The sequence below is a fragment of the Hemicordylus capensis genome, chromosome 6, assembly GCF_027244095.1.
Source record: "Hemicordylus capensis ecotype Gifberg chromosome 6, rHemCap1.1.pri, whole genome shotgun sequence".
In the NCBI taxonomy this organism is placed as follows: Eukaryota; Metazoa; Chordata; class Lepidosauria; order Squamata; family Cordylidae; genus Hemicordylus; species Hemicordylus capensis.
The window spans coordinates 119,595,699-119,618,443 of NC_069662.1; the positions used below are offsets into that span (position 1 = coordinate 119,595,699).

At 42.2% G+C, this 22,745-nt stretch overlaps 1 protein-coding gene across 5 annotated transcripts in view; it reads left to right on the plus strand.

The window, feature by feature from the left end:
• The first annotated feature begins 11,413 nt into the window (after positions 1-11,413).
• The window catches only part of RAPGEF5 (Rap guanine nucleotide exchange factor 5), a 219,255-nt gene continuing 207,923 nt past the window's right edge, over positions 11,414-22,745 (plus strand). For 4 of the 5 annotated variants that reach the window (XM_053263693.1, XM_053263695.1, XM_053263694.1 and 1 more), the window contains exon 1: positions 11,429-12,133. In XM_053263693.1, the coding sequence (XP_053119668.1) occupies positions 11,945-12,133 (189 nt within the window). In that variant the 5' untranslated portion in view covers positions 11,429-11,944. Of the gene's footprint in view, positions 12,134-22,745 lie in introns of all 5 variants that reach the window. The other variant, XM_053263696.1, reaches the window with a different exon arrangement.

Consider the following 22,745-nt stretch of genomic DNA (forward strand, 5'->3'; position numbering starts at 1 on the left):
TAATCTTTTTAGGTATAGATCCTTTACTGTTGATAGTCAATCCTAAAAGGCAGAAGCTATTCACCACTTCATTATCAATTCTGAGGCTGGTTGCTGTACCGTTGTCATTAGTTTAGTCTTCTTTACATTTAGTCATAGTCCCACTTTTGACTGTGCTCCTTGACTTTCATTACTAGAGTTTGCAGATCATCCCTATTCTCAGCTATCAGAGTGGTATCATCAGTGAAGAGCAGGTTATTGATGTTTCTTCCTCTAACTTTAAAACCACGCTCGTCTTCTTCCAATCCTGCTTCTTTCAGTATATGTTCAGCATATATAGTAAGCTGAATAAATAAGGAGAAAACCCAGGCTACCTGGCCAAGGAGCACCAGGATTGGTCCCAATCCCAGCAGTTCCATGAGCAGCCCTACCTAGGTAGGGCTGCTCTAGCCCAGCTAGAGCTGGTCATGGGAATGATCTCACTGTCTTACACAGGCCTGCCTGTTGAACTTATACTCTACATAATCATGGTAGCACTGACACTGAGCTTCTTGCACATGCCTCTCCACTTCACTCATCCAACATTTACGCTTGCAAGAAGAGATCTTCCATCTAAGCACAAGGATCAGACTCTCTCTGCTCAGGAGTGCCTCTACATACCAGAGGCTCTCCACCCAATCCACTAGCTTGGATGGCTTTAAAAGAGGCTTAGACAATTCATGGAGGGCAGATCTATCAATGGCTACTAGTCTGGTGACTATAGGCCACCTCCAGCCTCAGAGGCAAGATGCCTCTAAATACCAGTTGCAGGGGAGCAACAGCAAGTGAGAGAGCATGCCCTCACCTCTTTTCTGTGGGCTTTTCAAAGGCATCTTGGACCACTGTGTATGAAACAGGATGCTGGACTAGACAGGCCTTGGTCCTGATCCAGCCAGGCTGTTCTTATGTTCTTTTCCTCTCACCAGAGCTTTTCTGCAATACTGATTCTCCTCTCACTTGAAGCTTTGCTTTTAAGCAAAACAATAGTTGCCTTCCTCTTTGATGTAATGGAAGGAGCCCTGCTGAAAAGCAGCTTCCTTACTCTCCTGCCAGGATTCTCCACAACACAAAGGATGACACACACATAAATGTGTGTCATCCTTCTCCAATATTTCTTCTCCAATATTATGCTGAGCAAAATAAGACTGCTTTCAAAATTGATTCTTTAAAAAGCACTTCATTTATTTTAATTTTTCAAATGAGTGTGATCTTTATGAAAAGAAGAAAACACTGATCTAAATGAACTGGTTCATTAAGATCCATTTATTCTCTTCAACTGCTAGTTTCAAGATAGGTGCTGAGATGAGGGAAAGAAAGGAAAGTGCAGGTGGAATGAGAGAGGAAAAATGATAAATGGCAACAAGAATGCCACAAGGCACTAGGAGCTCTGAATAACATATCACAGCCATCAACAGCTCATCATTTCTTCTGGCAGCGTGCAAAATATGCTTCCTTAGCCTAGACCTCAAAAGCTCAGTCCATAGCAATTTACTTCTGTGAGCGTAAGGTTAATCTGGATGCTTCCCAGAAACAGGTAAATGAACCTTTATCAGATCATCTGAATTAAATAGCCCCATTTCCAAGGCATATCATTCACATTAAAATGTGCTGTTTCTAAAAACAGACTGATTTGCTATTTTAAAAATTCACACATTTTTGAATAGCAGTTCTGCAATCTTAAATCTACTGAACACATGCATACTGTCAGCAGCCCTTCAGACTAGAGTCAGGAACCTTGATTTAGTGTGTGGCTGCTCTGTGTGGTGAGCTACCAGGCTGCAGTCTGGAGCATTTTTTGGAGCAATAAGAGTTCCTAGATTCTGGTCTAGCTCTACCAACCCAGGCTGGCCATTGAGCCCTCCTAAACCAAAAGACCAATAAAAAGCTTATATTTGGGTCAGGACTTTGCCTGGGCAACAGTTGTCTCTCAGCTTCGGCTCATCCTTTGACTCCTGGTTCCATCCTGGCCACTGCCCATGGCTTCGCACTGACCTACCCACCTACAACCACTATTTGGATTATTCTTCCTGTTTCACACACTGACTCCCAACAATGTGGCCAGGATCCATGATCACCCAACTTTCAGTTATACTAACCCTCTAAGCCTCAAAACACTCATTTAGTATGAACTCTATCAGGGGCGTAGCTAGGGAAGAGGGGGCCCGTGTTCATCACTCTCTCGGGCGGCCCCCCAGATTGAGGGAGACAATGAAGAAAATAGGGAGGGATGGAGCTGGAGGGCCCTCAGGAGCTGGGGGCCCGTGTTCTTTGAACCCTTTCGTTCAATTATAGCTATGCCCCTGAACTCTATAGAAATAAATAGCTTTTGCATGGAGTTTATTCTCCAGCTAAGTAGGGTAAGGGGCACCTTTGAAAGTGAGGTCTTCTTATATTTAGCAGGGGGAGAACAACTACCCCTATTTAGCGCAGCAGTGTCTCTCCAGTGATTGTTGCTGATGTGTTGTGTGTGTGTGTGTGTGTGTGTGTGTGTGTGTGTGTGTGTTTGTTTGTTTTAAAGATTGTGAACCCTCTGGGGACAAAGAAGAATTTTCTCATACCTTTTGTTATTTAAACTCTGCTGATAACTTTTGTTGTTGTTGAAAAGCTGTTGAATAAGAAGTTCAATTAGTATTGGATGCTAAGGTCACAATATTGAAGTCATTCTCTCCAGAATAATGAATCTTACACTAGACTTCTTGGGCTTGTTGTGAACCTAAAAGTGAAAGTTAAAGACAGAAGTTAAGTGAAAATGTTTAAATGACAACAAACAAACCATAGAAAACACATGCACACACACAGCTTCTTGAAAAGGAGAGTAAGAAAGATTATTTTAATTCTGTTTAATCCAGGGCACTGAGAAGGAAGCAAGAGTCGAAAATGCATTGATTGTTATATAAATTGTATCAACTGGCAAATAGACTGGAAGTGGAACTTAATGCACAGACTCCATACAAACATCATGGGATCTGCTTTTTGAATAAAAATAGAAATGGGCAATGCCAAATGAAGAAATTGATGTAATCTTGATTAAGCTATAGTCAGGGAGAGCAAAATGTTAAATGGTATTAGGATGCCTTATAGGCACAGTAGATTAAAAAAGTACCTTTCTATTATGGTTGTCAAATGTGACAAAAGGAAATGAGCTTTCACTGATTAAAAATGGTAGAACAAGATAAAAACAGGCCATGAAACTGGCTGAAGGAGTGAAGAAGCGTTTAAGACAGAAATATCAATCTAGCTTTAATGCAGACATCGCATGCAACTACTTCAGACTGGAAGAAGATTCCAAGGTCCTGTAATGGCTGCAAGGCCAAGGACTTCCATCAGGATAAAGCTACTTCTCTTTGAATCAAGTAGACCAATGTAGTTGGTTTCCTGCAATTATGAGAGCTCTTGAATATTATAGCAACTCCAGAAGAAATCACATTAATCCTTTAACAAAATAAAAAGATTCATTACTAACCGTTAGATTTAAGGAACATAATCAGAGCTATTTGGAATACTTTAAGTAGATAATACGGGCTGCTTCACACAATTGTGGCAATGAGGCTGTTCACATGAGCAGCCCTACCTGGGCTTAAGGCCTAGTCTTAACGAGATAGGGCTGCTTGTGTGAAGCACTGGGATGAGGGCTAATCATGGTGCTGCCCTGCAGGGTAGCCTGAGGTTTTTTCTTGGGTGCAAACTTGCCCTTCTGCCTGGGATCCCAGTCATATGTCTGCTCGGGCTGCCTGACACAGAGCCGAGTGCCTAGAGCGCCCAGCTTGCAGGGAAATCCCCCAATATACCGCACTCCTCGCACGGAGCATTTAGAGATATCTGGAGGCCGGGCTGCATTTCCCCGGTCTCCAGAACATTGTCCAGTTTCAGTGGCTCAGGTGGAGCAGCACGGCCATGTGGGGAGGCCATTTAAAGAATAGCCTGGTCCCAGTGTGAGTGGCCAGTGGGCCATGGAGAGGGATGGCATGTTGGGTCGCCACCACTGCCTCACTGCTGCATGCTCTGCAGTTACTGCTTCAAAGAGTGGTTCAAAAGGGCACCTATGCACCTCTTGTTTTTTAAATCAATGGCCAGTGGGATGCAGGGGAATGGCGGGTTGGGTTGCCGCCTCCCCACTGCTGTGCTCTCTGCACTTCAAAGGGTACTGGGCGCCTTGGCACCTCTTTTTAAAAAATGATGAAAGGAGGCTCTCCGTCCCCTCCCTCCTCCCATAGGATTTAAACTTAAAAAACAGGTCAAATTGATTCGGACTGATTGGATTCGAATTTGAATCACTTGAATCACCCAGATTTGAGTTGAATTGATTCGTATTCAAATTGATTTGCACATCCCTGTCACTCAGAAATGTTTGTTTCAGTGTGGGAAATCTAAAAAGAATCAGGCATGCTTAATGATATCGAATCACCCAGATGCGAGTTGAACTGATTTGTATTTGAATCGATTTGCACATCCCTCTTACACAGAAATTTAGTTTCAGTGTGGGAAATCAATATCAGGCATGCTTAATTAGATCTATTATACAGGATTGCACTGTGCATCCCAATGGAGCTGTATCAGAAGTAACTTGGATATTAAATCACAGTATATTCAACAAGACTTCCTACCAGTCCAAGGAAGCATGTACATAACTACAATATTAAGTAGTTAACCCTTAAGGTTGCAGTATTCTCTCTCACTATTGCCACCAAGTCAGTGAGCCAGAAACTTCTGGTTCCCAGCGAGTGTGCACTCTTGGTGGGCATGTCATGTGAAGCCACCAACTGCTGGTTCCCAAGCTGGGTTGCTGAAATTCTACTGAGATTCTTACTCCAAAGTCAAATCTCAGTTGTGAACATCAGGCAAACATCAGGACTTTGGCGCTGGAACTGGTGTTCGGAGGTTTCACATGACATGACTGCTGGAAGTGTGCACTTACCATCTTGGTTGCAATTGTGTGTACCTGCCCTATCCATATTTACCCGGGAGTATGTCCCATGAAGCACATTGGGACTTAGTCCAAGTAAACATGTCTAGGGTTGATTTCAACAGGGATTTGGCATCTAACTTTTTCTGGATCACTCTGACTAATAAATAATCTGATATTGGGAACATTTTAATTATTTGCAAAGCAAGTGGAAAAATACATAGATTCAGTGGCAGCACCAGAAAAAAAATGAGGGGGGCACAGTAGGAGCAAAGTGCATTTATGGATGGTCAAGCTGTGTCCCACATATCAGATTTCTGAAACAGAAATGTGGGGTGGGGCGGTGGAGGGCAAGACACTTTTCTGAGGGGGTGCTTGCCCCCTGCCCTTGCTCTGGAGCCCCCCTTGCAAATATAACAGGAGGGAGAAAATAAAGATTCAAGGAGACGAAAGGAAGGAAGCAGGCTGAGAGTACTGAGCAGCACCGGATTAGGATACAGGGAGATAAAACAAATATTTGGAAAAAGCTTCTGCAGCTTTTGTATTATTAAAGACATCTACCATTTAGAAAGGCTTCGCTTTCACATGCTTGAGCTTTCTGAAATTCCCAGGGAATTTAGCTAAGTCTACTTAGATGCCTTTCCTGAAGGCAGACTGTCAAACTGCTATCCTTCTAACAGAACAGGTGGTGCTAAAATGTGGATGAGGGAGTCAGGTGTACACGTTGAAGAGCATTATTTTGTTTCTTGCTTGAAGTTTAGTGTCAGATTTGTTTGAGTGTTCTTCTTCTACAAGCTGCATTATCAGTGTATCTTTTTAGGCTATTTTGGCTTGAGTTATGCATAAGGGTACAATTTTTGTCTCAATAGTAAACAGATTGAGAACAATGCTGTTGTAATATAACTTGTATAGGGATCTATGCCAGGACTGAGCACAAAACAGCACAGTCTCCCCACAGCGCTTGCTCTCTCTCCCTCCCCCCGCTCTCTCTATATGTATATTCATAGTGTTTCTCTCTAATCTCCATCTCTATCTCTATATTAGAGAGACAGAGAGAAACACTATGTGGGTTAACATCCAGAGAATCTGAACTTTCATCTGAGAGAAGTCTCTAGCCATCATGGTGTTGAAGAAAAGTGTGAAAAAATTATGAGTTTGCTTCAGGTTCTGGTAAAAGAACAAAAACACACACCTGTTTTTTTAATGCTCTCAGATCTCATGGTTTATTTAATGTTTTAGATTCCCAGACTGGGATACAGCTGGGAAGGGCTGCAAAGAGGGGCTGTTCACTCTCTCTACCCCTCAATTTCAGGGAGATGCGCAAAGATCCACAGTCTTAAGTATTTCCTCTGATGTTCTCCAGCTCTACTAAGACAGGAGAGCATATAGCCAGGAAGCAAATAATATTCCTTCCCATCACATTTTCTTCTTCTAATTTCTCTTCTGAATGAACAGACATCAGGAAAAATGGTGGTGGCAGCATCTGAGCATTTGTGTATTGCTTAAAAAATGGTCATTGGCTTTATTGTTTTAATTGGTGATTGTTAGCTGGATTTCTGATTTGAAATGGAAAAGTGGGATCATTTGGTTTGAATATAAAATGAATACTCTCTCCTGCCTGGGAAAACAGAGAAGCCATACACCTCTTTTGCATATCTTTCAAATTTTATCTTCTAACATTTTCCACTGAAATCCTGAAAACAGTGATAATCTTTGGCAGACTTGTTTCCCTAAAGCCCACGCAGAAAATCAATCAATGAGCCTTAAAATATGCTTCTTTTTATTTCATGCCTAACTCTCTAATTGGAATCATGAGATTTCAAAGTGATTAAGTTTAAGTTGAATTGGCCCCCAATATTGTAAGTTTTGCATAGTTCACGTTTGAAACATTCACATTGCTTTTTTCACATTTAGATGATTGTTGCCTTTTTTGCCCTGGATTGGCTACTGTGGGCCGACAACTCCTCCCTTAAGCAGTAGTCACAAGCAATGGAGTTTAGAAACCCTATGTTACCCATAAGAACAAAGGGAAGTATGAAGAAATGTTCTTTTAAAATAACCTCTGTGGCTGTGAACATAGTAGGAAAAGGAAAGATTGTGCCGTTGAGTCGGTGTCGACTCCTGGCGACCACAGAGCCATGTGGTTTTCTTGGTAGAATACAAGAATGGTTTACCATTGCCTTCCTCCTGTGCAGGATGAGATGATGCCTTTGCCATTGTCACTGAAGTGAGCATCTGCCTCCAGCACCTTCCTATATTGCTGCTGCTCGATGTAGGTGACTACAAATATATATTTATTAGGCAGTCTGGGAAGCACACCGGCAGGAATTCAAACTAGCAGCCTCTTGCTTCCTAGGCAAGCTGCTTCCCCACTGCGCCACCAAGGCTTGCTTCATCAAGCCAATACCTATCTAGTCCAGCACTCTGTTTCCCACAGTGATCCACCAGATGACCCTGGGAAGCCCACAAGCAGGAGATGAAGGCATGCCCTTATTCCACCATTGTTCTCCTGCAACTACTATTCAAAAACACAGTGCCTCTGAACCTGGTAGCATAAAGCCATAGTGACTAGGAGCATGGATAGACTTGCCCTCCACAAATTGTCTGACCCCCTTTTAAAGCCATCTAAGCTACGGGCCATAATAACCTCTCGTGGCAGCAAATTCCATAGATTAATTAATAATGCGCTATGTAAAGCTGAGACAATAAATGGTGCAGATGGGAGAAATCTGTGCTAAATAATCTTAAATATGTGCCACAGATTATAAATCCTCTGGGCAAGGATCATGCCACGTCTTAGGTCTAAACAGCACCTAACGTGCTGGGGATACTTGCAAAATGGTGGTAACAATAACATGGGTTTGCAGATGAAACACAGTTCCCTGTTCATTTCTAACAGGCAGGCAGAACATTTAAAAGGTGAATGCATTGGCTTTTGTAATAATTATTTTAAACAGCCCAACAGCAGGTGTACTCCAGAGAAACATGTTGACTGAGTATCAGAAACAACTGTAATCTGCGTGTGTTACAAACAATGTAATGGCAAAAAAGTGTTTAGAGCTGTGTCTGGTTGTCAGATGTGTGAAGGATGGATCAAGTGCTTCTAAAACTCCTTCTGCGTTGCACAGGAGAATCCTATTGTTCTGCCCCCATGAGAAATGCACAATTGCTGGGGACAGCTCAGGGTGGTAGCGAAGCTGATGGTCTCAAAATGAATATGCTTTTGGTGTTCATTAATTTTGTTTATGTAGCCATCCTTATTTCAGCCTTGTAGAAGATCTGTATCGCTCTGTGACATACGTCTTTAATAAATGATACCAATGCAATGGCAAATAAAAGGGAAATATCTATCTATCTATCTATCTATCTATCTATCTATCTATCTATCTATCTATCTATTTTCTATACTGCCCTTCCAAAAAAGGCTCAGGGCGGATTACACAGAGAAATAATAAATAAATAAATAAGATGGATCCCTGTCCCCAAAGGGCTCATAATCTAAAAAGAAACATGATAGACACCAGCAACAGTCACTGGAGGTACTGTACTGGGGGTGGATAGGGCCAGTTACTCTCCCCCTGCTAAATAAAGAGAATCACCATGTTATACTACTACTGATTCTCTTTAATCAGGTACCTATACTGACTTGGAGGCAGAGATGATGATGATTATTTCTTATGGTCTAACAAATAAGTCACTGTACACATATAAACATAAAATTAACAATTAAGAAATACTGTGCCTTATAGAGATACAACAGACAGAAATTAATCAGGTGTATCTCTTGTGTGATTGAGTTGCACCTCTTGGACTGCTGCCTGAACTCAGTCCAATGTTGACCTGAAACACAAATGCAAAGTATGGAAGCATAGAGCCTAATTTGTAAAGCCAGCGTAGTATATGAGACTGCACAAAGTCTGATGTGGGCAGAAGTTAAGGTGAGTACCTTAACTTGCAGTTAACGTGGTTTTTGGAGCCTGAGTGAAAATCATGAGCACCTTAACTCTCATCTTAAGCCTATTTTAAAAATAATTATATTTTATGTCTGGATTTTGGTTATGCACATCATTAATTTTTGACTTATTTCTGGGAATTTGTATACATGTGTACATTTTCAGATTTTTAGTAAACAAATGATGAACACATCCCTAGCACAGTGCAGTTTAACCTTGATCTGCAGGGGGGAAAGCAGTATATTAGCAATGGCATTTTTATGACCGAGAGGCAGAGACTCCCAATAAAAGCTTTAACCGTTTTAATTTCCCTAAGGGGGCATAACATTGCCAAACCCTTCTTCTAATATGTTAAAATGACAATATTATTGGTGATGTGAGGTGATATTTGTAGCTGAGGTGCAGCAACTCCTGTTGTCAAAGCACTTTTTTGGTTTACACCAACGTTCATGTTTGATATTTTTTGAACTGTTGCAGTATGGTGGCCAGAGCAGAACATTGTTGCGGGGATGAAATGAGTAGGAGGGATGGCAGAATAAAACTGACATGAATAAGCAAATTAACAAATTAGCAGCATTGCTAGACATTCCACAATTTAAGAGTCTTTCTCTCAGCCACTCTCTAGTGTGTCCAAGGAGGAGTTGGAGGCCCATGGAAATAGCAAATAGGCAATGGACATTGGTTGTAATCCAGATGACATTTGAGATGGGGCAAAGTCCACTTTGCACTCCTTATACAGTATATTAGGATAACCAGGAGAAATGGTCAGGGTTAGCTGTTACCCTAGTAGGGTCTGGCTTACTCTACCCCAGTACAAATGAGAGTATGCTTGTACTTTCTCCCATATAAAAGTGAATGCTCTCATTCATTCTTATGGGGAAAGTACAGTGATATACCTGGGGACAACACTGTATAGAGACATCTTCCACCATTCCTGACAATGGTGGCCTGGTCACACCACCAGCAGAGACCCCCATGGGATTTTCAAGTCAGGTGGGAGGAGGCAATACAGAGCATTGCCTTCCCACAAACAGAACTCTTGGGTTGGGAGAGATAGGAAGTGTTCATCTTCCTAAGGGTTTGGAGGCCAGTGTTTTTTTGGGGGAACAAAAGGCAAGCAGGTTGGGGAAAAGGTTCAGCAGCAGCCCTGTTTAAGACAATGGCTTCAGTAACTGATAGGAATGGAAATCTGGCAGAAGAAGGGGTGAATTTTGAATAACAAAATTATTTCCCTTTCCTCCTCTGCCTGCTCAGCTTGACAGATCTTTAGCTAATAGAATACAATTGATTTAACCACAAAGGAATAGTAGATAAGCTGTACTACTTCAGACTGGGGGCTTACATGACTGCATGTATCTCCATACCAAAACAACAACAACAACAACAACTAGAGCCCAGCATAGTTTTTTTCCAGTGGCTGTTCCTGGTGTTGTGTGTGTGTGCATCCACACATACATTTAAATTGTAAGTCCTTTGGAGACAAGGAACCATCTTCTATTTTCTTTTGTTATATAAACTGCTTTGAGAACTTTTTGTTGAAAAGCAGTGTAATAATAATTATTAAAAACTAGAAGTCAAGGAGAAAGATCTTACCCTAGACTTTGTGAAGATATTTTATATTTGGATGGAGAAGCATTCAGTCATGTGATACTTGCAGTCTGAAGTGGTACAGTCCAAGCACAAATTTGTCATTGTGGACTCCACATGAATGGCAAGATAGCTCTAGGGCAGCTTTTATATTTTTAGAATTCTGATTTAGCAATAGCAATGAAAGTTGCCTTGTGTTCCTTATTGTAAGTAGTGCCCATTTCCCCATAATATAAAAGTAGTATTGCTCTGAACTATGTATATTGAATAGTAAACAGCTGCTAGAAAATTCAAAACGCTCCTGTTTTCTAACTGTACATACAGGCTATTGGCGCATACTGAATTGGTAGTAAATTTCTGCCTGCAACTTACCTGTCAACTATCTGACTGGCACAATAATAAGCACCCCACCTGGGAAACAGATAGCACAATTTTGCTAGTGCATACTGAATTTTGAAAATGTTCGTCCTTTAGGAGAGAGCTGTTTTACCTAACAATAAACATTTACTGCCTAGGAAAATTGTGACAACATAAAATGGGCTTTCTGGGTTTTGGGGATATGCATATTTTGTAGATCCAATGTTAGTGGTCTGCTCTTTCATTGGCTTGTTTGTGGAGTGTCAGTTGGGAAGCCACACCAGTCTATCAGTCACACCAGTACAGCACAGTAAATGTATTGCGCTTGTCGTGCGATGAAATCACATAAGGTGCCCTGCATATGGGCTGGAGGTTAATTCCTATATTCAAATCACCTTTGAAAGGGTCGCTACATATTCATTATTTATTTCCTAGTTTTAAAAAAAAGTCGAAACGGCAGAAGCGTTTTTTGTTGAGGGAACAAGGGCTATGTAGGACGCCTTTTCAAAATGGGCGTTGCTTCTTTTGGAACACAACAGGGCAGGTGAGGCACGTGACCAGAGTGTCCCATCTGTGTGTGCTTCCTTTGTTGCATAAGCCAACAGGGAAAAGTAGAGGCGCTCCAACGAGTGTGTGGGCGGGAGTTAAAAAAAGGTAACTTAACAGGATGTTGTGACTAATGTTCAGGGCGTCCCGGCCCCCATTACCTGGACTTACTTTGTTCTCGTCACAGCACTTGAATGGAGGAAAAAAATAACCGGCGTCCCTAGGGGAGGGGCAAAGTGAGGAAGCGAGTGAGATTCCTGGGGCGTTGGATGCACCTGTGGGATGAACGTCTCCTGCCTGCCTGGGCCTAATGTGGCCAGGGGAAGCTTCCTTCCCGCGCAGTTTGAGCCTCATTCCTGGTGCCGGGCTTGCAAGTCTCCCAGCCGGGCTAACAGGGGAGGCGTGGAACGCTGCTGCTGCTGCTGCTGCTCTGACAGCTGTTAATGCGTTTGCCTGCCAGGCGCGCTTTGCATCGCAAGCGAAAGGTGTGTGTGCGCGCCTGGGCGCGCACGAGTGAGTGAGTGCGTGCAAGCGAGCCCGGGCAGCTGGAGCAGGAAGGCTCCTCCAGAATGTAGCGTGCATGGCCGGGGGCTCCATCAAGATGCAGCCCCCCTCCGACAGGGCCGACTCGCTGCTCCTGAGCCGGAGTTCCGCGGGCCCCAGAGACCAGGAGCAGCAAGTGCAGCTGCGGCAAAAGCTGAGGGAACTGCCGGCGCTGCTCCGAAGCGGACTCACGCTGCGGAGGAAGAGCTCAGCCACCGGGGGCCGGGTGAGTGAACGAGCGACCCATCGCGTTCTCCCAGGAGCGCCCCACTCATGGCAGGGGAGCTGCCCTGCCCTAGGCGGCTACATCCTCCGGCCTCCACAGACCAGTGGGCAGCCAGCCCCCGTGCAGCTTTCTGTTCTGGCCGCCCTCTCATTCTTTGCTAGAGCTTTGCACGTACACTGGCTCTAAAACAAAAAAGCCATATGGCTAAAGCGTAAGTACAGCTACTCACGAGTAGCTGCCACGGGGAAGAGTGGGGTTGGAGAGTCGTGGCGGCATACAAGGATAGCCTTTTAAGTTGCAGCCCTAAATCCTCTTGCCTGGTAACGGATGTCTCGTTAAAGTCCGTGGGATTTAGCGATTACGCCGCGATTCAGGATGCTGGGGCCTTCAATTACCGGCCCAAACACACCGAAGTCAAGGAGACCATGTGCGTGTGGTTGCGTTTAGGGTAGAAGAGGCCTTATGTTGGAACAGTGGCTGCAGATGGAGAAGGAAGGGTGGAAAGCGGCCACTGAATTCCCTTGAGAAATCTTTTACTGTACAGTAATTGGGTTTGGGCAAACCTCATGTTTCCACCTTTACTCAGAAGTAAAATCTGCTAAGTTTAATGGCACTTCCTCTCAAGTAAACATGTATACGATTGGGTTGTTACTAGTTTTAAGGCATCTCAGAAAAGTGATCCTGGCATACTGCATGGGTTGCTACAGACCTTGGAGATTCACCAGTTTATTGAAGAGTGAACCTTAAAAAAAACACCAAAAAACATTTTATAAACCGCCCCATCCAGAGGCTCTGGGCAGTCTACAACACTTTACCTTTGTAAAGGTAAAGTGTGCTGTTGAATCGGTGTTTACTCCTGGCAATCACAGAGCCCTGTGGTTGTCTTTGGTAGAATACAGGAGGGGTTTACCATTGCCATCTCCCACACAATCTGAGATGATGCATTTCAGCAACTTCCTATATCACTGCTGCCTGATATAGGTGTTTTCCATAGTCTGGGAAGCATACCAGCAGGGATCTGAACCAGCAACCTCTGGCTTGCTAGTAAAATCATTTCCCTGCTGCATCATTAGGCTACATATATTTATAACATCAATTTCATGCATTTTAGGAAAGCATTTGACAGAGTCTCCCATGATATCTTTGCTGACAAGATAGAAAAATGAGGGCTAGATGCTGCTGCTTTTTGGAGGATACATAGCTGGTTGAACAGTCGTACCCAATGGGTGTTCATAGATGGTTCTGTGTCAATCTGGAGGAAGTTCCGAGTGGAGTGCCACAGGGCTCTATCCTGGTCAATGGTTTTTACAAATAACTTATTTGAGGGAATAGAGTGATGCTTAGCAAGTTTGTATCATGAAGCTCCATAGGGAACAACCACCTTAGAGGACAGAACCAAGATTCAAAATGACCTGGATAGGCTTGAACATTGGGCCAAAACAAACAAGTTGAGTTCAGCAAGATAAATGTAAAGTCTTGCATCTGGATAAGAAAAACCAAATGCCCAAGTATAGCAGGGGGAAGACCTGGCTTTGTGGATCCATATCTACATGTGAAAAGAATCAGGTGTCTTAGTTGACTAAGTGAACATGAGGCAGCAGTGCAGCTGCTAAAAAAGCAGATGCATTCTTACTATATGGACATAGGAGAACATGAGAAGTCATATGTTCACCCTATTTGTCACTGGTCAGATCTCACTTGGAATATTGTGTCCAGTTCTCATTACTACATTTAAAAGACGACATGGGCTTAGAGGACAACCAGCAAAGATGGTTAGGGCTCTAGAAACCAAGTCCTATGAGGAATGGTTAAAACAATTTGATATGTTTAGCCGCAGGAAGAGGAGACTAAGGTAAGAAATTATGGCTGCTTTCAAATACTTGAAAAGCTTGTCACATAGAAGAAGGAGCAGACTTGTTCTCTATTGCTCCTGAGGGAAGTACTAGAACCAATGGTTGAAACGGCAAGGAAGCCGATTCAGATTAGACATTCGAGCTAGGAGGAATTTCTTGAATATAAGAGCTGTTGGAAAATAGAACAGTCTGCCTTGCACAGTAAAAGTCCTCGTATGTATGAGTGAACTCTCTAGAGGTTTTCAGACAGAGTATGGAGTGCTGTTGGCCAGAGATGCTGTAGCAGTTTCCTGTAATGAGCAGGGGGGCTGGATCAGAAGATCTCCAAGATACCTTCTAATTCTGAATTCTACGATTCTATCCGATGACGTAATCAAGTTGGTTTAAGCAAGCTGATGCTACCACACTCTTTGAAGGTATATCAGTGGAATGTTGTGGGATATCTTGTTTATCTAATACTTCCTGCACCCCAAATTATAAAGGGGATTAGTTTGAATGAATGTGGGGGAACTACAGGTGAAACTCGGAAAATTAGAATATCGTGCAAAAGTCCATTAATTTCAGTAATGCAAATTAAAAGGTGAAACTGATATATGAGACAGACGCATTACATGCAAGGCGAGATAAGTCAAGCCTTAATTTGTTATAATTGTGATGATCATGGCGTACAGCTCACGAAAACCCCAAATCCACAATCTCAGAAAATTTGAATATTACATAGAACCAAGAAGACAAGGATTGTAGAATAGAACAATATCAGACCTCTGAAAAGTATACAGTGTACTGTGCTTGATTGGCCAGCAAACTCGCCTGACCTGACCCCATAGAGAATCTGTGGGGCATTGCCAAGAGAAGGATGAGAGACATGAGACCAAACAATGCAGAAGAGCTGAAGGCCGCTAATGAAGCATCCTGGTGTTCCATAACACCTCATCAGTGCCACAGGCTGATAGCATCCATGCCACGCCACATTGAGGCAGTAATTGCTGCAAAAGGGGCCCAAACCAAGTACTGAATACATATGCATGCTTATACTTTTCAGAGTTCCGATATTGTTCTATTCTACAATCCTTGTCTTATTGGTTCCATGTAATATTCTAATTTTCTGGGATTGTGGATTTGGGGTTTTCATGAGCTGTACGCCATGATCATCACAATTATAACAAATTAAGGCTTGACTTATCTCGCTTCGCATGTAATGCGTCTGTCTCATATATCAGTTTCACCTTTTAATTTGCATTACTGAAATTAATGGACTTTTGCACGATATTCTAATTTTCCGAGTTTCATCTGTAGTTTGCACAAGACCTATACATACATGCAAATAGTCGTTGCCATCCTTGGGTATGCAATTGGTGTGGAGAACATAATGTTCTAATTGAATGTTCAATTAAATGAATGGTAGTCAGCGATTCCCCTGACTCGGATGTTAGAAAAAGTACAACAGCAGTCATAGAATTTTTATTACTGTATATGAGGATTTTCCACAGGAGCACTGAGCAGGGGTTTAGACTAGGAGACCATCAATTTTATTTATTTGGTTTTTTAACATTTCTTTGCCTCTCTTCCTCCAAGGATCCTAAAGTTGTGTACATGGTTGTTTATCCTCACAACAACCTTGTGAGGTAGGTTAGGCTGAGAGATATGTGACTGGCCCACAATCACCCAGTGCGTTTCATGGCTGAATGGGGATTTGAACTCAGGTCTTCCCAGTCCTGGTCCAACACTCTAACCACTACACCACACTGGCTCAGTGGGAGGACTTTGAAGGACCTTCAGTGTCCTTCCCACTCTAACATTCTGTGATTCTAGGGTTCTATGAGTGGTGTAGAGGATTGTTGATACTACTCATGTGTTAGCAAAACATCTTGTGTCAACTAGCCCTGTATCTTGCTTCAGGATATTATTTTTGATAAGTGCAGAGAACATTTTTCTTCCCCTGGTGAATCATCAGAAATGTAATGGCCTATTTGGCATCCATAGACTCATTGTTGTGTGTACAGCACTTGTACTAGCTGGAAGACTCTTTTTGGTGACCTGCTGAACTAACTACCTTGCACAGTTTGGCATCTGCTCTGGAAACAAGGTATATGTTGTATTTATAGTGCTAGTCTATCAATAGACATAAATTGTGGCTTGCTAACATGTTCAGTGATGGAGGCAATTATGATTAATTCCGGAATAACTTTATGGTTTCTGTTTATCAACTGTAAGTTACATTTGTGGCAAAGGTCATAGTTTAGAAAAAGTTTTGTAGGGTTGTTCATAGTGATAACTGTGTGGTGGGCCTCTGACTTTTGGAATTCATGGATAATGCTGGTTGGAGATTGGATTCTTCATGGGATGTCACATAGCATTTAAGCACAAACTGAAATATAAGATGTTTGGGCTGTGCATTGGAGCATCCAGTGCCAATGAATCTGCAGCACCTCCAGAGTGCTGCTCAGGGTAGTCACTACCACTGTGGCCATATCTGCACTATTTCACATGTGTCCGGCACCAGAGGGGCCTCTTGTACAGAAATGGGAGACTGTAGGCCAGCTGGGAAGACATGCAGCACAATGGGAAGGTGCCCATTAGCATCTTGAAACTGTAGTCTTTCTCAGGGCTGCCCCCATGGGAAGATGCGCACAGTACTGGAAGAGTGTTCCAGATGCATTGGCACTGGATTCTCTGGTACACAGCCCTAAGCTGTGTCAGTAAGACATGAGCCACCACGGCTCGGTTTTCATATGACAAAGTCGTTCTCTTTAATACCTGTTTGTCCAATGCTCTATAAAAACAGTAATTACTTATGAAAATTATACTTGTATGGCATCAAGAGGCTCTGAAATGAGGCTGCTCACAAATAACACACTTGCTATGCCCTAGTAAAGACAGTTCTTCATTAGTCTGTGAGTTACAAAATGTAATTACTGTTGTTGCCTTCAGTTTTGCAAATAGGGACACAAGGATCCTCTCTAATAAAAGCCTTGTTGTCCGTCCGTGGACGGACACCAAGGCGTGCGTTCGTGCCTCCCTGGGCTCTTGGGCAGCCAGAAGCGGCCGCCCCGAAGAAGCCAGGTATGCGGAGGAGGGGAGCACTGGCCGAGGCGCGGCTGAGGCCTGGCGGCGCTGCCGGAGCTGGGTGGGAGGGAGAATTTGGGGCCCTTGCCCGGCCCGGCCGGAAACGGCCGGCCAGAGACTGGGTCGCGGGGGGGGGGGGGAGTGGCGGCAGCGGGCCCGGCCTGGCCGCGGAGGCCACAGGCGGCGGCAGCCCGCCCAGAAAGGGAAGGCCGGCGGTGGCGGGAGGCCTTAGCCTGGCTGGGGAGACCGGCCGCGGCATGGAGGGAGCAGGCGGCCATGTTGGGGAGACCGGGGGCAGAGCAGGGAAACCGGGGGACGGATGGGGGCAGAGCGGAGGCCGGCAGCAGCATGGAGGCCGATGGCAAAGGGCCTGGCCCGGCCGCGGAGGCCGGGCGGCCCGGCTGGAGACGGCCCGGCCAGAGACTGGGTTGCGGGTGGGGGGGAGAGAGGCAGTGGCGGGCCCGGCCCGGCCGTGGAGCCACAGGCGGAGCGCACAACTTTCCTAGCGCCCGTTAATTTAACGGGCCTAAAAAAAACTAGTAGAAGATAAGTGACAATCACGAGTCAACTGAGTGACACAGCTGGAAATGTAGCCAAAATTCCTTGCCCCTCAGTCATGCTTTTTAATAACTAGTTATTACTCTTAAATTATGGGTAGACTAACAAGTACTGATGCAAATAAATTATAAAGCCGACAACCTGATATGTGTGGGTGACCTGTGGCTTGTGTATGCAACATTAGGCATTAATTGACATATATGTTGGATCTGTTTATTCATCAGTCAATTAAAACCTTCTGAAGACTTGAGTTAGGTAATTGAGCTGAACAAGACCTATGAACAATCAGTGGGAATTACAAAGGAAGCTGCTAAAATTATTATTTAATTTTGAGTAAAACAAAAGTCTTGGAACATCAGCTTCCAAGACTAGGATCTTCTAGTATAGATATGGCTAAGGGTTGTTTTTTGTAGAAAGCAAGGGCAAACTCCCATGACCTTATATCAACTAAGTTGCTGACAGCAGAAGTTGTGGTTTTGTGTATGTGCCGAGATTGCAATGGAAGCGCAAATAAGATATAGATCTTTCAAGTGAGAAGAGTTGACATTTTGATTTTTCCAAAAGCAAAATCAGAGAACTGAATAGAACACAAAAGGGAAAATCTATTTTATTGCAGTGAATAGTGCCCCTTTTATTAAAAAAAAAAAAAAGCTAACTATCCTCACTACACATGGAGTGTGCAACGCGAAATTTATATTGCCAATATTTGTTCTGCTGGCAAACAGAAAATGGATCCCACTGACTTGGCACTTAATAGAGAACAGAGGCAGTTCATGTCCATCTCTTTTTTCATGTTGTGAAGATGATGATAGCTTTTGCTAATCTACAGCCCTCCTTACTTGTTTTGATAAAAATGACAACATGTAATATGACCCTTACAATGTTTGACTTTTGTTTATGAAGTTCATGTTGGTTGCTGTGCCGAAGTATTTTGTGTAGAAGTAGTAGTAAAAGGGATAATTGCATTTTGTTCCTTGCTCTAGTGTGAGGCATCTTTCTCTTTGCACACTATAGTTTTAATAAGGGTTTAACACTAAGCTGCTCACCATGTAGTTTGTGCTAGTGCATGGACAGGACAGTGGGTTGGGACCAGTCCTTACGATTTCTTGAAGAGCTGAAATTAGTAGCATAGTTTTATATAGTAGTGTCACTTGCTTTAAAGCTGTAACTTATACTGGTGGCCTTTTCTTTTTAAAGCCTGAACATTAATTGCCATGGAGTTTCAACCTGGATAATTTGTAGCAAGTGTCATATGACTATAATTAGATCCCGCATACATTCTGAGCTTTTCTTACAGTAGTCTTTCATGTATACATTCTCCACGTAAAATAAATCAAGATAAGCATCTCTTACAGTTTTTCCTTACCCTTTTAACTTTTCTGTGCTTGAACTGTTGAAGTCAGTGAATAAGTTGGTCAAATATTTTTCTTTGTTTTTTAGATCTCATCAATAACACGGGCCTGTTCTCAGTCACAATATCCATTTCTTTCTGTTGATGCTAGCCAAACCTTTGTTCACTCTCATTTGGATTACTGCAGTAGTCTTTTAGTAGGCCTTCTTTATTCCCATCTTAAGCCTCTTGCTTCTGTCTTGTATTCTGTTGTCTGATCATATTTCTCTCTTTTTTTAATTTCTTGTGTAAATCTTCTTAAGATTAGTTTTATTCACCTTCTTGGAATGCCCTCCTCTGAACCCATTCCAGTTTCTCTGCATCAAAAGTGTGGTATCCAGACTTGGACACAGTACTCCAGATAAGGTCTCACTAGTGCAGAATAAAGTATACTATTCCTTGTGTCTTGGAAACATGGTTCTGTTACTGTATATTGAAAATGGATTCATCCTTTCTACACCAGGTCACGAGCCATATACAGACATTCTAAAAAAATAATAATAGCCCTGTGTGTGTCTACAAGTGCTGTAAGCGTCTTCGAGGTCCCACCTTGGACCATTTCTCATGGTTACAGCTGTGTTTGTCAGCAGAGGGAAACACCATAATTGTGACAGCGAGCTTTTCTGTGAACAGAATGCAATGAATCTGGGACCCATGCCCATTTTAGATGTTGGGGTTTATGCAGCACAGACTTGTTCTGCTTTCACACAGCAGTTTTTGCCAGTTCCTTTCCATATCTAGTGTGGAGTCTTTTGAGTTAATTAAACTGTACTGCTAGTTTATGTGTTATAACTGACTGAAGATTACTCATAGATTTAAAAATAAATTAGATTAGATTAGCTGTTTTCACAGACTTGGATTCCCATATAGCTCTTCCTCTTTATTGTGATCTGTCTGCTGTTAGAAATCAAATAGGCGTTGGACAGACAGAATGTTTGAGCTTGGATTTCACATGATTATGTGTGAAATGACATCTTAATTTTATTTTAATTTTATATTAAAGTGTAAATTAGAGATGTTTACTATTGACCATCTTTAACTAGTGACCCTCTTATCCTGCGATGCATATTCTGAGAGAGTTTCTAATGACATATTCTCAGCTATTCAAATGGCATCCTAGAAGGGGTACATGTACAAGGTTTATATAAATTCATTGGTTTACTTGGTTTTAACATGCATGTGAAATGCTGTATTGTGGTCCAAAGTATTTTTAATATCATTGTTAATATTATAGGTCCCACCTGATTAAAGATTAAATAAATCATAGTTGAGTTATTAGTTTGTTTGTTGATCCAATTTGTATGCATGTACAAATAATTCTTAAACAAAAAGTATAGTTTTCTTTTTAGATGGAGCCTGCTGTTATGCACTTGTATATCATATTAGAACAAGCATTCTAAGATTGAGAGACAAGGGGAGATGCTTCTGTATTCTGTATGGTGCTTGCAACTGGCAGTTCTTTTAAGTTCTTGCATTTAAAAATAATACTTAACATTTTTTTTAAAAAAATCTATCTTATTCAGGGGATCTATTTAGTCAGGTAGAAGTGTTTTAATAAGTTGATCGAAAGTCCATGAGAAGGAGAATAATGCAAGCTACAGAGCTCCTTACAGGGTAGAAAAGAATTTTCTTCCATATAAGGGACCGTACACAGGAGGTCAAAATAGCTGCTGGTAACTGAATTGTTTTGCATCAGTACCCTGCATTTAAGTGGGGAAGCCACCATGTATTCATATATAATTTGTTGTAATTAATATATAATTTCATGTAAGGTATCAAAAGGTGATGTGTATAATCTCTAGAATCCTGCATCATGCTGTATGTTGTGCAGAATATTATCCACGAGTTGTGAAATCATGAATCTAAACACACATGATTAAATCATTTTCTTTAAGAACAGGGGCATTTTAACATGAGTCCTGGCTGAATTCCAGGTTGGCTAATTACATTCTGTGTATGTAAAATTCCCCATGACATTTTAGATGGAAATTATGGCCATTTACTGTCACAAACTACTGCTGTACACTGTTAAACAGCTGCTGCATTTCATCCCATAGGTGATTATACTTCAGTTGTGCATTAAGTGACTTTTGAATTTGAAGATGCCATAAGATACTAGTATGAATCTCTCACTTTTAAAGTGTATTTGTTCTTATATTTATATGCGAGTTGTTGCTCCAGGTCTCTTTATCAAGAGACTTTCAAATAATTGAAAATAGAGATAAGCCATCCTTGGTTAACTCAACCAGACATGCCATTTCACAAATTAACTATACTTACTGAACCTTAACATTGCTATAATGGAAATTGTACTGAAGTTGCTGCTTAAGTGTGTGTGATTCAGGCAGTGTGTTTCCTAGTCTCTAAACCATGTACTGAAGAATGGAAGTATGTAGTAGGCTTGTGCACTTTCTCCTTTGCTTTCCCTTCTCTTATGCATAGGATCTCCTCCCTTCCATAGGTTTCTATAACCATAATTTGATAATGTCTGAACTGGAGTTATCTGTTAGGTCTAACTAGGATTGTCTGCAAACCATTGTTTGGGGGCAATCCTTGTTAGTGTTGATTCTTTCATAATGGCAAACTTTACTATAACTGTTTATAGAAAACTATGGAAGGGGAATCTGCATTGGGGATGGGTGGAGGGAGAGAACCTCTAGCTTGTTCCTAAGCTAATCTCCAAAGCATAGACTGGAGGTCAGCAAATGTGATGCTTGAATTAAGACACTGTGCCCAAACTTGTGACACCTATTTTTCCATAAAATAGTCTATTCATGTGGTTTTCATGCAGTACGTTGATGACACTAGTCTGATAGCTGAGAATGTGGATGATCTGCAAGCTCTAATAGTGAAAGTCAAGCAGCACAGTGGAAAAAATGGGACTGCAACTAAATGTAAAGAAGACTAAACTAATGACAACAGGTAACCAGCCTCAGAATTAATAATGAAGACATTGAAGTGGTGGATAGCTTCTGCCTTTTACGAATGACCAGCAACAGTAAAGGATCCAGCAGTCAAGAAATATGCCGCAGACTAGCACTTGGTAGGGTTGCAATGAAGGCCTTGTAAAGGATATTTTGAGGCCATGAGGTGTCTATACCTACAAAGATTAGAATTTTTTGGACAATGGTTTTTCCCATGACACTCTATGGATGTGAAAGCTGGACTTTGAAGAAACAGGATAGAAAAAGTATTGATGCTTTTGAACTTTGGTGCTGGAGAAGACCTTTGAGGATACCATGGGCAGCCAGGAAAACAAACAAATGGATCATAGAACAAATCAATCCAGAATTTTCGCTCGAGGCACAAATGACCAGACTCAAACTATCATACTTTGGACACATTATGCAGAAACCCAGCTCCCTTGGGAAGTCTATAATGCTGGCGAAAGTTGAAGGAAAGAGAAGAAGAAGACAACCAGTAGCAAGGTGGATGGACTCGATTATGACAGCAATGAATGCATCAATGAGAGACCTTAAAGGCCAAGTTGAAGACAGACCATCCTGGAGAGAATATATCTATGTGGTTGCTAAGAGTTGACACTGACTTGACGGCACTTAATCAATCAATCAACAGCATAGTCTGTACGGGAAAAGATTGTATATATATAAACAATTCAGGAATGATATATATTCCATCCCAAATACGTATACAGATACATGGAAAATGAAATGACTCCATTGAACACATCAGTTTCTCTTTGAACATCAGTTTCTCTTTCCCTGGTGGCGCAGTGGTAAAACTG